Source organism: Micromys minutus, assembly GCF_963924665.1.
Source record: "Micromys minutus genome assembly, chromosome: 1".
In the NCBI taxonomy this organism is placed as follows: Eukaryota; Metazoa; Chordata; class Mammalia; order Rodentia; family Muridae; genus Micromys; species Micromys minutus.
Window position 1 is genome coordinate 229,851,848 of NC_137969.1, and position 18,588 is coordinate 229,870,435.

General features: G+C 41.3%; 1 protein-coding gene across 2 annotated transcripts in view; it reads left to right on the top strand.

The window, feature by feature from the left end:
* TTLL5 (tubulin tyrosine ligase like 5) overlaps positions 1–18,588 on the top strand; it is a 219,522-nt gene that overhangs the window by 43,768 nt on the left and 157,166 nt on the right. For both annotated transcript variants that reach the window (XM_080928217.1, XM_080928218.1), the window contains exons 10-13: positions 4,917–5,018; positions 6,780–6,871; positions 7,789–7,896; positions 17,145–17,226. In XM_080928217.1, coding sequence (XP_080784343.1) covers positions 4,917–5,018; positions 6,780–6,871; positions 7,789–7,896; positions 17,145–17,226 — 384 coding nt within the window. The remainder of the gene's footprint in view (positions 1–4,916; positions 5,019–6,779; positions 6,872–7,788; positions 7,897–17,144; positions 17,227–18,588) is intronic.

Consider the following 18,588-nt stretch of genomic DNA (forward strand, 5'->3'; position numbering starts at 1 on the left):
GCACATAGTCAGAGGGCAACTTATGGGAATTGGTTCTCTCCTTCTTCTGTGTGGATCCCAGGAATTTAACTCAGATCCTCAGGCTTGGTGACAAGTGACTTTTCCTGTTCCTGTTGAGCCATCTTGAGGGCCCAACATACTTCCTCCTCCCCCCAATAGCACTCACTTTTCTTTTTAATTGAAAATAGTTTTTATACAATGTATTCTGATCACCGTTTCCCCTCTTCCTCTCCTCCCAGATCCTTCCAACCTCCTACCTGTCCAACTGTACCCGTTCTTTCTCTTTAGAAAACAAACAAGTGAATAATAATAAAAAACACACTGGTATTAAGCAACAGGAAGGAAAAGTATGAGAAGCACATACACAAAAGCACATGAAAACACAAAATTGGAAGCCATAATATATAAGCAATAAACCAGGAAGGCAAAACATGTCCCAACAAAGCAACACAAGGCCAAAAAATTTTACCAAAAATACCATTTAGTTTGTTTTCTCTAGCCCTTGTGCTGGGCACAGGACCTGCTCTGAAGTGTGTATATACTGAGACACTCCATTGGAGGGCTCAGGTCTCTTCAACTTTGATCTCCGTTAAGTCAGAGGTTAAGGATTTCGCTCACTGTATGACTTTCAGCTGAGTCAAAATGAGTATTTGCAGACTTGATCTTGAATTGACTAGGAAATTATTGATTCCTCTGGCTTGTTAATAGAGAAATTATGTTGAAACTTTCAGGGTTGAATAGGTTGAAGTGTGATAGTGTGTGACAGGTCTAACCCACTGGTTCTCAATCTGTGGGCTGGGACCCCTTCAGTGGCTGACTGACCCTTTCACAGGGGTTGTATGTCAAATATTTGTATTACAATTGATAACAATAGCAAAATTGCAGTTAATGAAGTAGCAATGAAAATAACTCTATGGTTGGGGGTCACCACAACATGAGGAACTGGATTAAAGGGTTGCAGCATTAGGAAGGTGAGAGCCACTGTTCTAATGTGAAGGTCACAGACCTAAGTGCACTAAGAGTGAGAAGGCCGCTTTTCCCGTCTGAGGGCTCTTGTGCTGTGCAAGGCTTGCCAGTCAGTTACTCTCAGTGGAACGACAAGGTCTTTTGTTGTTCTAAACTTCACGAGAAACTTACTACTTACAACTTACACTTGGATTTTGAAACCATCAGGACGTGTGACAATGTTTTCCGAGTAGTGTGAAGAGCCGCCTCTTATTGTCTGAGACCCCAAACTGTCCTACTGACATTCTTTTTAGCCAGAGGATCTTATCAAAAATGACTGTTTAGTTCAATTGTCGAGTCTCTTCCAGACTCCAGTCTGGAACAGCTTCATGTTTCTGTGACTTCATGACCTCGGTGTTTTGGAAAATGACAGACTAGTCATTTTCCAAATTGTCCTTCAATTTGGATTTGTCTATATTCTCTCATGATTAGACTTTGGTTATTCATTTGAGGTCAGAATACCACAGAAGTGATGGTAAATTCTCATTTCAGGATATTTGATGGCACATGCTAATCATTTAGTATTTGATTAAAGGTTGCGCCTACCAGAGTCCTCCATTGTCAAATGACTTTATCTTCTCTCTGTGATTACCAAGAATTATGAGGAGGTAGTTAAAAACCATGTAAAACCTCATTCATTGTCTCATTTTTTTTTTTAACCAATATCTTTCATATCTACTGATGTTTCCTGCTTAAGTGAATTATTATAGCAATGACTACTGGATGATGATTTTCAAATTCCATTATTCTTTTGTTTGTATTATTTTGGATTTTACTTCAAGGAAAAGTTTTTTTTCCTATTATATATTCATTTGTTTATTAATGTATACAGAGGTATTTTTATTTTATTTAGTAGGCCCCTTTATTATATACTGTTTGTTTTCCTGCTCTGTTTTCCCAGCCTTAGCCAGTGAGAGCCCCTGTTCACTGATTTTTGTGTCCTTTTGACACCTCTCCATCATTCTTTGACTGTAAGACGTTTTAGGTTCCTTTTATTCTGATCCAGCTCTGGAATCAGTCATACCTCCAGGGAGCACTGGTTCCTTGGTCTTGGAGAGCTGCATTTAGAGTTGAAGGTTTAAACACATGGTGATCTCGTTGCTCTGGGGCTTGCAGGAGAGAGACCTAGGACGCATGTATATGTCATATGTGCATATGTCATAGGTGCCTCTTGTCATATGTGCCTCTGCCTTCATTTCTACATTTGTTTATCTAGAAATGGGCTTATATTAGCACTTATGATTCTTTAAAGTTCAGACCACAAACTTGCTTTTATCTTTAACATATTTTTATTTCTTTGTTTTAAGAAATAAAAAGCTGTCTCCCATTATCTTTAGCATTTTAATATTTATTTATTTATTTATTTTGAGAGGGTTTCTCTGTGTAGCCCTGGCTATCCTGGAACTCACTATGTAGACCAGGCTGGCCTCAAACTCACAGATCCACCTGCCTCTGCCTCTTAAGGTCTGGGATTAAAGGCATTGGCCCCACTACCACCAGTCTTTAACACATTTATTTATTTACTCAGTTTTCTTGTTTGTGGCCAATTTCTTGGCTCCCAAGTTAGATGCTCTCCAGTCTGTGGTTTAGGGTCTAGATAACCTGCATTTCCCAGGGATTGCTTCTCAGCCCATACACTGTCTTTCTCATGGGGCTGCAACAAGTTAGCTAGCCAAGTCATTCATAGCAAAAACAAAGAAAGACCATCCCAAACCAAATCATTGTAGGTTAACTAGATTATCAGAACTGGACTAGTAGATCAGGTATGAGAGTTGTGTGACTTCTTGCTTAGGTCAGAGGTGAATGTGGCTGTTTTAACACAGATTCATGAAAGCTGTGAGATCTAACAGGCTAAGCTCAGCCTTCCTTCGGTATGGCCTCCTTGTGTTTTTCTTTGGGCTAAGGGACAAAAGTCAGTGCTTTTTCCCTGTCAGGGGCATTTGCTGTTCACTTCTCTTCACCTTTGATTCTCTCATCTTATTTCCTAGACCCAGTAAAAGCCCACATGTGATACTGCCCATGCTGGGTCTTAGAATCAGATGCTCCAGTGATAGGAAGAGAAAGAGAAAGAAAAATGACTTGTAGACGTCCAGCCTTTTTGAAAGCCATGTGGGGTTCAAATGCATAGAACCCCAGATCCAGCTCACTGTGTGCGTCCCTGGACTTTTCATATTGACCAGGTGGAGTCAAGCATGCAGAGTTAGACAAGAGGAGATACCTCCTTTCCTGACCAAAACTTTTTCTCATACTTAATACTTGCTACGAGAGATGATGGCAAGAGAAATCACCATGAGCTAACGTCTGTTGGCAGGAGACGTCATGAATCTTCTGTGGTCCCTCTGCATTTTATTCAGAGAGAATTCAGAGAGTGATTCTCTCACCTGCTCTGAGAATATGAAGGTTGGGATGTAAGGCAAAGGTCATTTACCACCAAGTGATGATGCAGAGTTAAGTGGTAACTCCTAGAAGTTTATGGAAGCTTTGATGTCTTTCTCAAGCGTAGACACAATACTTGTCAAACTCTTTAACCATACATGCCTGGTCAAAATTTTCCCATCATCCACATCCTTTTTCCTGGCCTCATGTTTGTTTATTTTAGTTTCTTGGGTTTGTTTTTTTCTCCCCCCCCCCTTTGGCTCCTGTGTATTTCTGGTACAGGGAATTAGGGGAGTGGAGATGGTGGGGTGGCTGAAAAGAAATAGAGAAGGGGAAACATTTTAAATGCTGACCTTTAATGTGGTAAAAAATCATGTTGACTTCATAGTCTGGGTAAGCATATCTAAACCATTTGTAAATCATATGAAAATAAACTTGTGGCCTTCTAGGCTTTTTCACACACTGGGATATGGGTCTTGGGAAGGCACTTTAGGGCAGGGTGATATGGCACTAGCAGTGAGTAGGCCCTCGTGTTCACTGTAAGCATGGTCTTGAGAGGCAGTTTTGATGCCACACATTGCTGGACAGTCTTCTCTTTCCCCGCTTGCTGCCTGCAGAGGCGAGCGTGCTTTGTGCTTTCGTCTTCTATTAACAGTATCCAGGACAACTTGTGGCTGTCCTATTTGCTCTGGACTCCATGTTGAAACCCTCTGTCTTTTGCTTTCATTCAAAGTTCAGAAGGCCTTCTGTGCTGCCCATTCATGGTCTTCAGTGCTTCATGGTGCTTCCTACATCAGTAGCTCATGCTGTTCCCTCTGTACATGTGCTTCAAGTCTGCAGTCCTTGTGCTGAACCATGCTTCCTTTTTTTTTTTTTCTCCTGCAAAATGCCATTTTTTCCAGTCACTGTGTGGACCTTGAGTAGGTGCCCTTGAAGCTTCATAGCTCTAGTATCCTGTGTGGAGTTTCCAAAGTTGTGAATTTGTTATATTTTGAATTTTCATTCTTCCCCATTGATAGAAGATGTAAGAGAAGCAGTATCTAAGAGTGTTTAATCCACAGGATTTTGGACTTTGCAATCTTGGATGAGTTACTCAGGTTTTGTTTGTTTCTTTCTTTCTCTGTCTCTCTCTCATTGTTTTTTGAGACTGGGTCTTACTACAGTTTTGGCTAACCTGGATCTCTCTATGTAGACCCGGCAGACCTCTGCCTCCTCAGTGCTGGGATGAAAGATGTGTTCCACCATGCCTGGCCAAGTTATTTAGTCTTTACGGATCATATTTGGTTTTATATCTATTTAAAATTTAGGTGTAACATAGATCTATTTCATAGAGTGGCTTGTAGGATTTAACTAATATGTGACAGAGTGTAGAAGACACTTCTCATAGCAACTGTCACTTAGCAGAGATCAGTATTTATTAGATAATATTGTCACCTTCTTCTTATGAGACAATGCTAACATCCTGCATGTTATTGCAGTCTCTGCAGTTTTCAGTTCCACTGAACCTTCCTGGCATTAACCATTCTTCCTGTCAGGTTTGCAACTGTGCGATACGATCAAGGCTCCAAGAACATTCGGAACCAGTTCATGCACCTGACAAACTACAGTGTGAACAAGAAGAGTGGAGACTATGTGAGGTACCGGCTGGGTCAGGGATAGAAGTCAGCCTCAGCTGCGAGGCAGTTAACAGGGTGCACTGCTAAGAAAGGAACACATAGGTGACACTGAGGGGTGACCTTTAAAGTACAATTTTGTGAATGGGTGTTCTGGCTCTGTGTGCACCACACATGTGTCTGGTGCCTTCAGGAGCCTGAAGAGGGGAGCAGATCCCTGGTACTGGAGTTATATGTGGTTGTTAGCCATTGTACAGGTGCTGGGAATTGAATACAGGTTCAGCAGGTTAATACAGATTTAGTGCTCTTAACTGCTGAACCACCTCTAGCCCCTCAAGTATCAGTTTTGAGGCATTGCTGCTGTTTCTGCTGCTTCCCCATGGTGTACCCAGACAGAGGGCGCCTTATCCTAGTAAATATGCCCTTGCCATTTGTCTTTTCCTACTTGACTTAGGGGCTTGAAAGTCATATGTAAAACTTAAAATTATTTGTATCTTTGACACTGCTATTCCATTCCTGTGAATTTAAGGGTGTATATACAGAATCATTTTATCAGTACATCTTCACTGTATCGAGACAATGCAAGTAGCAAACCCTTGATGCTCTTGATTGAATCAGTCTGTTAGCTGGCGTTTCTTATTTTTGCTGAGAAATGAAAAAACAAGACAGGTCCTGAAATGTTAACTCTCTTTAACAACAAAGTATAGGATTAGGGTCGTCAGTTCTTAGGTTTTTCTCCTTTGCTTTTATGTATTTTCTGAAAATTTCTAATAATACACTACAATGATCAGAGAAAAAGAAAAGGAAAAAAGAAAGGAAAAATACTAAAGAGACGAACCAGGCTTCTCCTAGAAGAACCAGTGGAAAGCGGCACCGACCCAGCTGTGTGCAAATGTTATTTTTGCTCTGTATTTTTTTTTTTTTCATCCTGAAAATTTTTGCCAGGAAAGTGGAAAAATAGAAAAGAAACCCAAACAGTCACTTTCTATTCAGACTAAAAATAAGTTCCCATCAGGTCCAAGGAAGGAAGGAAAGAATCTGGAGGTGTTGGGTAGTTGCTAAAGTGAAGGAGGTTTCATTGAGTGTGCTATGGTCAGCATTTGAGTTGCTTAAAGCTGCCACGTCCCTCAGCGTAGAAGAGCAGGGGTAGAACTGGAGAGGGTGCTGGGCGCTGAGACGTCAGTGGCAAAGCACAGGTTGCAGGATGACATTCATGGGAGCTCACTCCATTCTCCGTTTTTGGCAGTGGGATGTCTAGAACTCTTCCAGTTACCCCAGGCCTTGTATCGTCAGTGGGATTTGAGAGGTTTGGGAAGGTAGCTGTCTCTACTCAGACAGGAGGCTTGCTAGTGTGTCAAAGCAAGTCTGGTGTTAGCTCCTTGTAAGATAATAATAGCACATTAGCTTACTAACCTGTCCCAACTCAGTTCTGGTCTGAAGGGCATCGGAGGTTGTTTGCTGGCCTCAGGTGACATTCACTTCAAAGATTAGATGTGCTATATCCCATTGTTAATGTATTATAACCATTCTTAAACTCATTCACATTTTTTTCTACCTTTCTTCACTTATTCTTGATGTGGAAGAATTAGCTCTCTCCTTTACCCTCTTTACAAAAGCAAACTCTTTGAATTTGCCTTTCCTCTTAAATTGGTAAAAAGGGTGACTTATAGAAGAACCAGTGAAAACCAGGTTGAAGTCAACAAACTGAATGTTTTTCTAAAATACTCAAAGCACAGAGAAAGGCAGACCTCTTGGCATATGTAGCCTCAATTCCTTTCTTTTTAGTTGTGATGATCCAGAAGTGGAGGATTATGGGAACAAGTGGAGCATGAGTGCCATGCTTAGGTACCTGAAGCAAGAAGGCAAGGATACAACTGGTGAGTAGCAAACATTTTATCTTTTAGTCTCTACTTAAAAAAAAAAAAGTTCTATTATTTATGTGTGTGTGTGCATGTGTTCGTGCATGTGTGCGAGCATGCAGACCCTCTGGAGCTGGAATTTCAAGAGGTTATGAGCTGCTTCACATGGGCGCTGGGAACCGAATGCAGGTCCTCTGTAAGAGCAAGTGCTCTTAACTGCTGAGCCATCTTTCCAGCCCCTGACTTCACTCCTTAGTGCATTGCACTATTGCTTCTCACCAGAGCCTCCTGATAATGTTGCTGAGAAGCCCCACGGTGCCTGCTCTTGTTCTTTTTCCTGTGGTTTCTAGTGGAGAACAGACTTCCTACAACCCCCAAATCCCTGTTCTTGGTTCTAATTTGGAAAGTATCACTTTTCACTTAGTCCTCAATGAGTTTATCTTTCTTGAGTGCTGTGCTGCTAACTAAGATACTGTGGTGTTGTATACCACATTGCAGTGCATGTGCAGTTGGCTCGGAGTTCAAATTTTCCTAGTTGAACTCCCCTTTTTCTTGTTGCTGAGTAGGAGGATGTAGAGTGGAATTTGAGTAAGGGGCTTGGAGTCAAAAAGAATACTTGCTGAGCCCTGAGCAGCTTGGGAAGCAGTGTGTAAATAGACTTTGTTCATGCACAGGCAAAGGGTGCTAGGGGAGTGAGAAGGAAGAAAAGGCTCATTCCTCAGTCTGTACCTGTCACAGGTCACCTGCACCTGTGTCCATCTCTGCGTTAGTGCTGGCTATGTAGCACCCATTCTGAAGACCACCATTTTGATGTTTGTTTGTTTTTTTTAAATCAGCACACATGCCTTTATAATTGCACTGTGACCTGGAATCTGCTTCTACTAATGCATGCATTGTAGTGTTTCTGTTTTCATTACAAAAGATTGTTTTTGCAGCATTGATGGCCCATGTGGAAGACCTGATCATTAAGACAATAATCTCTGCTGAACTAGCTATCGCCACTGCCTGTAAAACATTTGTTCCACACCGCGGCAGTTGTTTTGGTAAGGAGCTGCCAGACGCTTTGCTGTGTTTTGTGAGGAGGGTCTTGGGATCCTCAGCTAGTGGGGCATTGTGATTTCTGTAGGAGTCAGGGACACATCCTGGGTTTGCTTTCTTAAGCTCACAGAGTAGATGCAAATTCTGTCAAGAAGTTGGTGGTGGTAAAGGTGGTGAATTTTCATTGGAATCTCTGGTGGAATAACTCCCTTTCTGTGTGGGGAACAGGGCTTGAAACTGAAGTGTGGTCTCTCTGTCAGAGTACACTCAGAAAGTCTGCAATAGGCTGCACAGGAATCCAGCTCTAACAAATATATTCCAGAGCTCTCTAGCTGCCAGACCGGGAACAGATCCAAGAAGCTCTGGCTGGTACCAGTGTGTGCTTTATCCTGTTTTCCGATGACTCCTCCTTTTTTTATTCTTCCTAGTGGGTTCTGCCTCCCCTACTTGTTTTCCTCTCTCCTCCCCTCCCGTTTTGTTTCACTCTATCCTTTTGAGTGTACAGAGAGAATGTAACAAGCAGTTCACAACCTGGATCAGAAAACCCGTGACCTCCTGACCAACTAGCCGTGTCTGCCTGTCACACCAAGGCTGCTTATGTGCATGCCTGCGTTCTCCATGGACAGGAACTTAGCACCATCTGCCAGCATGAAAGCCCATAAGGCCAGGTTGGCTCTGGGCACATGTTGGACTTTGGTTAAAAAAAGCACATGAGGTTACTGATACAGCTAGTTAAAGTGTGGGATGGAGCGACACACAGTGAGGATGCGAGAGGTGCGCCTTCCTTAGGGGCTGGAGATGAGGGAATAAAGAACATGGTTTATAGGGCTTGTATAGCCTGAATGTGAAACCCCTTTTGCACCCCTTTTTAGTTGGGTATTTTTCAGGAAGTTGCTATAATTTCCATTTTCTAGATCATAAGTGACAGCCATGAGGTATCTCCCTCCCGAGAGGACTGTGAAGCTCCAGTGAGATGGTGCAGGCAAAGAAAGCGCCTGGCACCATGCCTTGCCTTGAAGCTACACTTCATAAAAATTACCTATATTAATTTTATAATTGACATCCTGATTTTTGGTCTCTTTAATGGATTATAGTAGCATTTAGTTGAGTGGTGCTCAAGTAGGAGAACTGTTGAGACTGAATAAAAGATGCAGCTAAGTCAGGGTTTAGAATTATTGTAGAGTAGAAGAAAAGGCTGCAGTGTCTCTTAAACCCCAATCTGTGGACAGGCTCTGTGTCTAGCTATAACACCCTTCTGTCTGCCTTGAACTTTCTCATTCTTTCAAGACTCAATCCATTCTACTGCTTCTCTGAAACCTTGCTGAGCACAGGGCCTTGTCATGTTACCACCACATGCTGTTGTTGACTGCTTTATGATACTTTTTCTATCTTATGCCTATATGCTTTCCCCAAAGTCTATGAGTTTATCTTGAGTTCTTAATAGTCATTGTGACTGCCTTTCCATCTCATCTGCTTATATCAAGTCAGCGCTCAGGTACCTTTCCTAACTCCTTGCCTTTGTGTGTGTTTAATTTATCTAGTGGATGAACTACTTATTTTCTCATGTTGCTTTACCTTGAAGGTCACCAGCATCCTTCCAGGCAAAGCCAAGCATCACTTCTTTGGTGGTCTTTTTTCCTGACCCTCCTAGTAAGGGTCATCACCCACCCTGAGGAGTACTCAGTCCTCAGTCCTCTGCTTGTGTCTCTGTAGTGTTTATTGCATGCCCTCTGGTATTATTTATGTGTCTTTCTCCTAGTGTAGTGGAAGCACGTTGATGACAGCTGTCACAGTGTCACTATTGACTTTGTTCCTCATACAGAGCATCGTCTTTTGCTTGCAGAAAATGTTGGAAAATGTTTGATAAATGAATGTTGGGTGCTTCTTTTTCATTGCTTTTTGGTGGCCTGGCAGGAAGTTCTCCTGTAGGTCTGATTTGGTCAGGCCTACAATAGAGTGGTTGTAGTCTATTTGAAGAAGGATGTGGAAGCTGACAGAATTGACTCTACATGCTGAAATCTTTCAAGATCAAAGGTTTCCTTTGTACCTCTGCTTGCCATGTTAGTAAATTTCTCATGGCCCTTGGTATTAAAAAAAAAAAAAAGAAATCCTTTGTTCTACGTAGCTAATCTTGAAGGCTTTTCTGGGTATTTCTTTTTTGCATCTTACTCTGTAACCTGATTGCTTGTTGGAATGGGTTCTCAGAACTCAGTGTGAAAGGAAGGGCAGCAGCTCTCTCGGACTCAGAGAAATATTCCGAGACGCACCAGCCAGGGTCTCCTCTCCCCTTCCCTGCCTGGGCCCAGCCCTAGTAAACTCAGGGCATCTGGAGGTTTTTAACTTGACTGTCTCCTTGGCTTCTGTGGTTCTAATCCTTGTCAGCCTTGGTATTCTGTGTGCTTTATTAACCTCTCCTGTGAGATAGAATTTTGTGTATTTTTGTATAGTTGTGTGAATCTCTTTGCCTCCCTCTGACTCTTAGTCTCCCCTGGGGTTTGTATTATAAGGCGTAAGCGTTGAATGTGTGTCAGAGTAAACAGAAATTGAGAGCTTCCTGGAAGTTTTAATTTAAACAAAGCAGTCATACTTTCAGGGGAAACAAAGAATGTAAGATGGGGTTTTCTATATGCTTTGGTGGTCATTTCTGGCCTTCCACTTGCAGATTACTGTCACTGGGATTTCTGTCCTGTGGTTTTCTCCCCCGTTGCCACCTGTACTGTCTCCAGATACCTTCAGTATTCCCAGTGAGCACTTTTTCTGCACATGTAACTCTTCTATGCTGTGTACTGAGCAGAGATTAGTGTCACAGCAGCGCATTGCTGGCAGCAGTTTGTCTTCTCAAAATCAGGTTGCCCTGGGATGTTGGCTATATTCATGTGCCTGCACTGTTATTACTACCTATATATCAACCTTAATAGGCCGTCTGAAACTTAGTTACTGCTATTTTATAAACTTGTATATCCAGAAGGACCTTTGTGAGTGATTTGTCATGATATAGAAGTGGAGACCCTAAATGGTCACCCTTTGTTTTGGGTCCTAGAACTAGTGAGTAAAAAGAACTTGAATGAAAGAGACTCAGCCTGAAACCAGGGGCCTCAGAGGATGAGTCTTGGCAATTTCCCATCTTAATCATGGGACTTCAAGTATACAATTTTTGGATGCCTCCCTCAATAAAACATGTTCCTAACAGTCAGATTTTACTGACTTCCAAGATTGTGAAAGTGTGGTACAATGTGAGCTAATAGGCTTCAATGGCAACTCTTTAACTATGCTTAGGAAATTGGCACTGTGAAATTACTGACTATGAGAACGTTTTTGACCATTTGAAGGAAAGCAGCCAAAACCAACAGGATGTTAGCTGTCTTTCAAAGATGTTGCTGCTGACAGTGGTCTAATCTTTGTCTATGAGAATGGCTGAAGTGATGGGCTCTGATCCTGACCCTCTCTAGTGTGGGATCATGTGGACTAGACACTGAACTGACTAGCTTTGTCTTGCTTTGATCAGAGACCAATGTCATGTCTGCCGAGAACTAAGTATGTTCAGGATACCTCTCTTGAGTGAAGTCTGGTTTAGTTTTCTGTTACCTCTGCTCTTGACCATTTTTCAGGGTAAGGCCATGTTCTTTAAAAGGAAGGTGTCCATAAATGATTGTCAGAGGAATGGAAGAAGGTAGCATGCTTTCTCCATTTGCAAACCTCTTCACCAACAGTAAAAGAATGAAGGCAGGGGCAGTGTTCAAGGTAAGCTCCTCTTCACTTTACCCCTTGCTCCAGTTTAGACGGGGAGGAGCATTTGCTATAGAAGGGGTATAGGTGCTAAGAGGCTACTGTTTGCCTTTATTACCAACCGTATATCATAGAAAGTTTAAGAAAGTTGTCTTGGGTCATGTGGCTAATAAACGGCCAGCCCAAATTTGAGGCCAGATATCTGGCCCTTTCCCCACCCACATAAAGATGACTCTGATAAGTCCAATCCTTCTGCATGCCTCACCTCCTGGATTCTCCTGTACTGTCCTATAACTAGATCTCAGGAACAATGATATCTTTTCTAGCAGACCAGGCTTGGAAAAGTGCTCAGTCCTAGACACTCCTTTCAGACCTAGCATTATAGGCATTAGATAGATGCCATTGTGATTCTGGGGAAGAGGTCAAAGGTCAGCACTGTTGTTCCCTTCTTACTCAGTTCATTCTCCTGTGGGATCTTGCTCTACTTTTTTTCAGAGTTCTCTTCTGGACCCATTATAAAGACTTTCGTTTTGTTTTTAAACTCAAATCCTAGGCTGAAATGCAAACATTTCATTACAGAAAAAGATCTCAGTGACAATGGGCACTTTCCTAGTGCCATCAGGTCCATTTGCCTGTGACCGTGGCTTCAGTGGGCTCTTTCTGACGAGGCTTAGTACATTGTCTCCCAACTTGAGAGGGGTGCTGTGTTGAATGATCTTTTAAGTCTCAGTGAGACTATTTCTACTCCCTACCCCTTTCTTCAAAAGCCATCTTTTATCAGATTTTTTCCCATAATGTGTCTTTAATACATTTTTCTTAACAAGCATTTCTGTTTATTTTTGGCAGGTGGTTCTTCTGCTACTGCTATGCCAGCTCTTCTCTTTGCTAACTAAACTAAATAAATTTATTTTCTTTCTTAAAAAATGAATTCTTGTTATTTTCACTGTGACTGGTAGCTTTGTTATGACTCAGTAGGTAGGCCAGGAGAGACCAGCTCTTTATTGGCTTCTACTTATACATAATTTTCTCTCTCCCTTCCTTTAGGGTTCCTAATCATTTGTGTGTCTCTCTCTGTGTGTATGTGTATCCATGTGTGTTTATGTACATGTATGTACAAGTGTGTAAAGCCCAGATGTCAGTGTCTGGTGTCTTCCTTAGCTACTGTCCACTTTGCCTTGTATTATTATTATTATTATTATTATTATTATTATTATTATTACAAGGTCTTTTACTAAAACTGGAATTCACTGCTTCAGCTAGCCAGAAAGGCCCAGCTCTCCTTTTATCTGTGGCTTTCCAGTACAGAGTTGATAGGTGCATGCTCTCATGCCAATCTTTTTCTTCTATGTGGGTGCTGGGGGGCCTGAACTCAAGGTTTCACAAAGCATTTTAACTAAACCATCTCCTTTCCCTTTGTTGTACATTTCCTAAGTGTTTTTACTTATGGAGTAGATTGTTTCTGCCTTAGGTTTCTATTACTGTGATAAACACCATGACCAAAAGCAACTTGGGGAGGAAAGGGCTCATTTAGCTTGTACTTCTAATCACAGTTCATCACTGAGGGAAGTCAGAGTGGGAATTCAAGGCGGGAACTGAGGCAGAAGCCATGAAGGAGCATTGCTTCCTGGCCTGCACCCCTGTCCTGCTCAGTTTGCTTTCTTACACAACCCAAGAGCACCTGCTACTGGCTTGCCAATCTTTTGTGTGAACGTTTTCTAAATTGAGGTTCCCTCTTTCATGCTGGCATCACACAAACTAGCACACTTAATCTAAGCTGAGAGTGAGAGGTGGCCTTACTCTCTAGAGAAGGAGAGACACAGGAAGGGATAAAAGGCAGTTCATATAGTAGAATGACTATAGTGCTCTTGGACCATGCAAGCTACCACCTGTTTGCCTAGGGGAGCCAGGGAAATACACCCTAACAGAAGGACTATGATATGGAAGCTACACTGTTAGTACAGGACAGCATCTCCCAAACAGAAGCTCACCACACTCATGCCACCCTCACCTGAAACCCCACTCTTTGACAACTAGGGCAATGGCCCAGGAGGTGAGAGGTACATGGAGTAGTATATTGTTAACATGTGACCACTTATAATTATTTACTTAGGAGAAACAAAACTTGATGTGCACACAATTCCTACTCACAGATGCTGATAATGTATTTGTAATGATCCAAAATTAGGAACAGCTAAAATACCCAGTTAAATGGATAAATTGTGGTATTGCCATGTTATGGAATACCAACTACTTTTGAGTTGAAAGGAATGAACTACACTTTTGACACATGTAACAGCATAGGTCAGTTTCAAAAGACAGTACTATGCTAAAGAAACTACTCTAAAAAAGACTATAGACTATACATATTTTATTTGACTTTCTGGATAAGGAAATCAGGTAAACAGAAATTCATTGGTGGTTGTTGGAAAATATGGAAAGCGAGGGTTGACCACAGAGGCATGAGTGTGCATCTGTGAGAAGATCTTTCTGTATCATGACTGAGGTTGGGTTTACACAGCTGATGCTTTTTAAGAGTCACTTTAAAGTGGTGAATTTTATTACACATAAGTTATATATCTCTGTATATCTTCCTGAAAGAGCTTCCCCCAAAACTTGGTAAATATAAGAAGCTAGACACAAACAGGTATACTTTGTATAATTTCCACTTATATGAAATTCTAGAGTAAGTAGAACAAATTGATGGAGGAATTTAATGGTGTCGAGGATGTCAGGAAGGAGCCATCTACCAGGAAGAGGCTTGAAGGGTCTCCCAGGGTGATGAAATTGTTCTGTGTGTCCCTTGATATGAGTGTGGATTACATGGATGTAACCAATTCCAAGATTCATCAATATGTATCTTTAAGACTCATCTATCTCATCATATCTAAATTATACCTCATAAGGGAGTAGAAATGATTGGTTGAATTAAGGAGAAGGTGGCCCTCAGTGTCTTTGTTGAGCTGGTTGTTTCAAGAGTTTGATCTGATACACAAGCTATTTTTTACCTTACTCCCAACCACTGAGGCCAACCTTACTAAGGTGAGTTGGACCTGGTACTCTGCTGTCACATAGCAACATGCATTGCTTTCCCAGTGCTCATGATTATACGTTCAAGTCTGGTCTAAGTGTGGTAAGATTGAGGCTTGGTTGACTCTAGAGCCTGGGACACTCCATAGGCACTGTTATCCCAGCAGCTTTTATCATAGGAGTAAAAGTTAGTTTACTGAGGTGAAAGTGATTTTTCTCACTGTAAGATATGCTTTTCTTTTTCCAGAATGTTGCTTTTCAGACTTTTAGCCAAATTTGAGTTCTTGGAGTTTGCCTCAGATGCAGTGAAATGGTTAAGTATATGACTGCTTAAAACTCAGTGTGGAGTATTTAAATAGTGGCTTTCATTGACTGTTGGTCCATCTTACATTGGTTTTCTTCTGTGGCTGTTTCTTTCTACATACCATATGTGTCTCATTCATGATTGTCATTGTGTTCTACATGCAGTTGTTATTAAATATTTTATGAAATTGTTGAGTCCTGTGCTTCTGCTCTTAAAAATGGAAAGGAATGTTTTCTTATATCAGAGTCTGTAGCTTGCTTATGTAATGCTATGGGACTTGTAGATTATACATTGTTTTCTGTTTCCCTTCCTTCCTTTCTTTGTTCCTTCTCTCATTCACTTTTTCTATCATTTTCTTTTCTCCCTCCCTCTGTCCATCCCTCCACCCCTTTCTCCCTCCCTCCTTCTTTCCTTTCTTTCATCTTGATTTGTAGCCCAAACTCAGGTTTAACTCATGATCTTCTTGCCTCAGCTTCCCAAATGCTGTGACTGCAGATAATATGCCAACATACCTGTTTAGGTGTCCCCTTCCAAATGTCTTATTTAGAGCCACATGACAAAATCTTTTCTCAGATTAGGGAAGGGATTAGTGTGTTGTTGTTACTGAAGACTAGAAAAACTATTAAAAAGATGAAGCATCTGAAAAAAAGCAGAATTTGTTACCGCAAGGAGCCAGTCTGAGGTACTTCCTTCTTTTTACATCTTAAAGTAAGTTTTATATAGTTGAAAATGTATGAAACCCCAAACTTTTATTGGTTTTTTTAATTGGCTCCTATGGTTTTAATTGGTTACTGTGTAAGCTGATATATTCATGAAAGTACTAGAATATCTAGGTCTAGATTAGTGTGGCAGGATATATGCCTATAGTCTCAGTATCTGGAGACTATGTTAGGAGGTTGTGGGTTAGAGGTCTGCCTGGGCTACACAACAAGGCCTCTCTCAAGTAACAAATAAAGAGTGTTCTTATCTATTTGACTTATACAGTAGAAATAGGCTGTAGCTTGTCTGTATATCCAATTATTGACACTTCGTGACTTTTGAAAAGAGTTAGCGAGCCTGAAGGTTGTGTTTTAGACTGAAGTGATCCTTGAGCTATAGTGTAGTGTGAGGTCAGACTGCTTGCCAGATCATTAGATCCTGTCCTAGGTTTCTTGGTCTGAATTATAGCTTTAGGTTCTAGACTGTATATTTCTAGGTTTTTTTTTTTTTTTTTTTTTTTTTTTTTTAAGATTAAAGAGTAAAAAAAAAAAAAAACTTCAAACAGGAAAATTTATGTTGCAGTAAATTTCTAGAAAACCCCTGTTTTTTTTGCGTGTGAGCTTTGACGTAGCAGGTTTTCTCTTGGAGAGGAGATGCAAGTGAGGGTTTGAGTGACACTTGGTTTGATGTTTAGGAGTGAGTGGGAATCTGAGTCTCTTTAGAGTATGAATTCTGAGGACTGTGTGCCACTGTCATTCCTGTCATGAGGATCACAGCAGTCAGATTTGAGGGCTCCATGCTCACCTCCCACTCTCGAAGCTTTACATTGAAACTAGGGGTCCTACGAGAGATGCCTAGTGGGTATTAGCTTGCTTCTTACCATAGCTGGAGAGGTAGAGGAAGAGAATCAACAAATAATCCAGAATCCATGGGAAGTTGATCTCTGGCCCCTTCCTTTCCTTGAATAACACTAGTGATACATGACAGCTTGTCACAGCCTGCATTACCACTTGTCTGTGTTTTACTTTCTTCAAAAAGAAGCTGAAACTGTAGGAGAGGGGAGAGAGTAAGCGTGCTTTACAGTTGGATCTCTTCTGAGCTGGGCTGCAGAACAAGATCTTAAAGTTAAGAAAAGATGAAGGAAGGATCCTGGAGCTGTGCTTTTGGGGATATTGTTTTTATAGCATGTTAGGGAGGGGATAGAGGAGGCCAGCGCAGAGCAAGCCTCATGTGCCTGGCGTTGGTAATAGATGTTCTTGCTTCCTTCCTCCTTCACTGTTTACCCTTAAGCACATTGGGGTCTTGTGTGTTAAGACTCATGTTGGGTTTTTAGTGTTTTCTTCTCATTATCTTTTGGGGGAGACTATCATTTCTGGAACTTCAGGTTCTTTGCTTCCTGCTTACTCTCATTGAGTTTCTGGGCCTCAGGTGGGAGTTGAATGACTCTATGTGATCTTTGCATGGAAAATGACCTTGCATGTTGTGTTATATTTCCAGAACTGTATGGCTTTGATGTGCTCATAGATAATACTCTGAAGCCATGGTTGTTGGAAGTGAATCTCTCTCCTTCTTTGGCCTGGTAAGTCAATTCTATCAATGAGTAATAAAGATGAACCTGAACATGATACTAAAATATGTTTTGGCTTTTTTGGAGGGGGCATTATTTCTCTTGTGGTAAAAGACTTTTACACGGTAATGACTAGACATTTAAAAACAAGGTGGTTTATGGTATTTTATCAAAACCCCTGTGGGAGACAGGGACCCCTAATTTCCCAACCAGTCTGTGATAAGTGTTTGTCAATTTGTTGGCTTTTAAAGGATAATTCTTATTTTGATTTGTGATATTTCTTCAAAAATGCTCAGATAAGACTGTGTCTTCTTACCTGTATTACTAAGCCACTTGAAACCCCACAAATAACGAGTTACTTTATTAGAAAGAAAGAACAATCAATAGTCTTGAGGAAATATCCTGCCAGATACCTCAAACGGCAAACAGTATGTACAAAGCATACTACTCATTAGAGAACATGAATGTGAACACAATACCAAGCACTTGGTTTCTTCACTGTCTCTGTGGGTACTAATGGCACCTCAGAACTTCAGCCCATGATCTGTACTCATCCCAGTAACTTTGAAGTTGGAATAGCCAGAGCAGACCAAATTAAAACAACTACTTCTCCATCCAAGCCAAGTTCCTCAGTTTTGCAGTAGTAAATAAATTATTCTTGGGGAAGTCCTATAGAGGTGTAAAACTGGGCTAATTTAAAGTACTGTAGAACTGTCTTTTTGCTCAGTTCTGTGGCCTGATGTCCACCTAAGGTTAATGTCTAAAACTTTTAACAGTCTTAGATTTAAAAAATTTAAAATCTGGTATTTAGAAGGGAAGAGGTATACTTTTTAAACACCAAAGAAGACTGTGCTTACATCCAGAGTGACAGAATTTCTATTAGCTATGTGATTTTCTAAACAGAAAACCCTAGAGGTTTCTGCCAGAGACCACCCAGCTGTTGGGCTTTTAAGGATGAGAGAGACTGGCAGAATGCCAAGTCATCAAATAAAGACATACTGAGCACTTGGTGGAGTAGGGATTTGGCTCACCTTAGGTGTGAGGTGTGCCGCTGGGCAGTGTCTTCAGTTGTTAGCACTGCACTTTGTCAAGTCAGCTCTTTACAAACTGCCCAGTGAAATCCAGAAGCCTATGTTAAAACGTCCCAGAGGGACACAGTGGGGCCAGCAGCAAGAGTAGTGTGATTCGTGGAGAAGCACCTAAGCTCTAGGGTAGGCCTGTCCATACAAAGGCCTCTTGTTTTTGGTTCACACTGCTCCAATATTCACATGGTTTCCTGCTTTCTTGTATGGTGAGATGTTGATAGGACTTGCTTGGATCTTTTTGCCCTATTTATAACCCTGCAAGCCTAAGGGGATTGAGTTAGCACAGAAA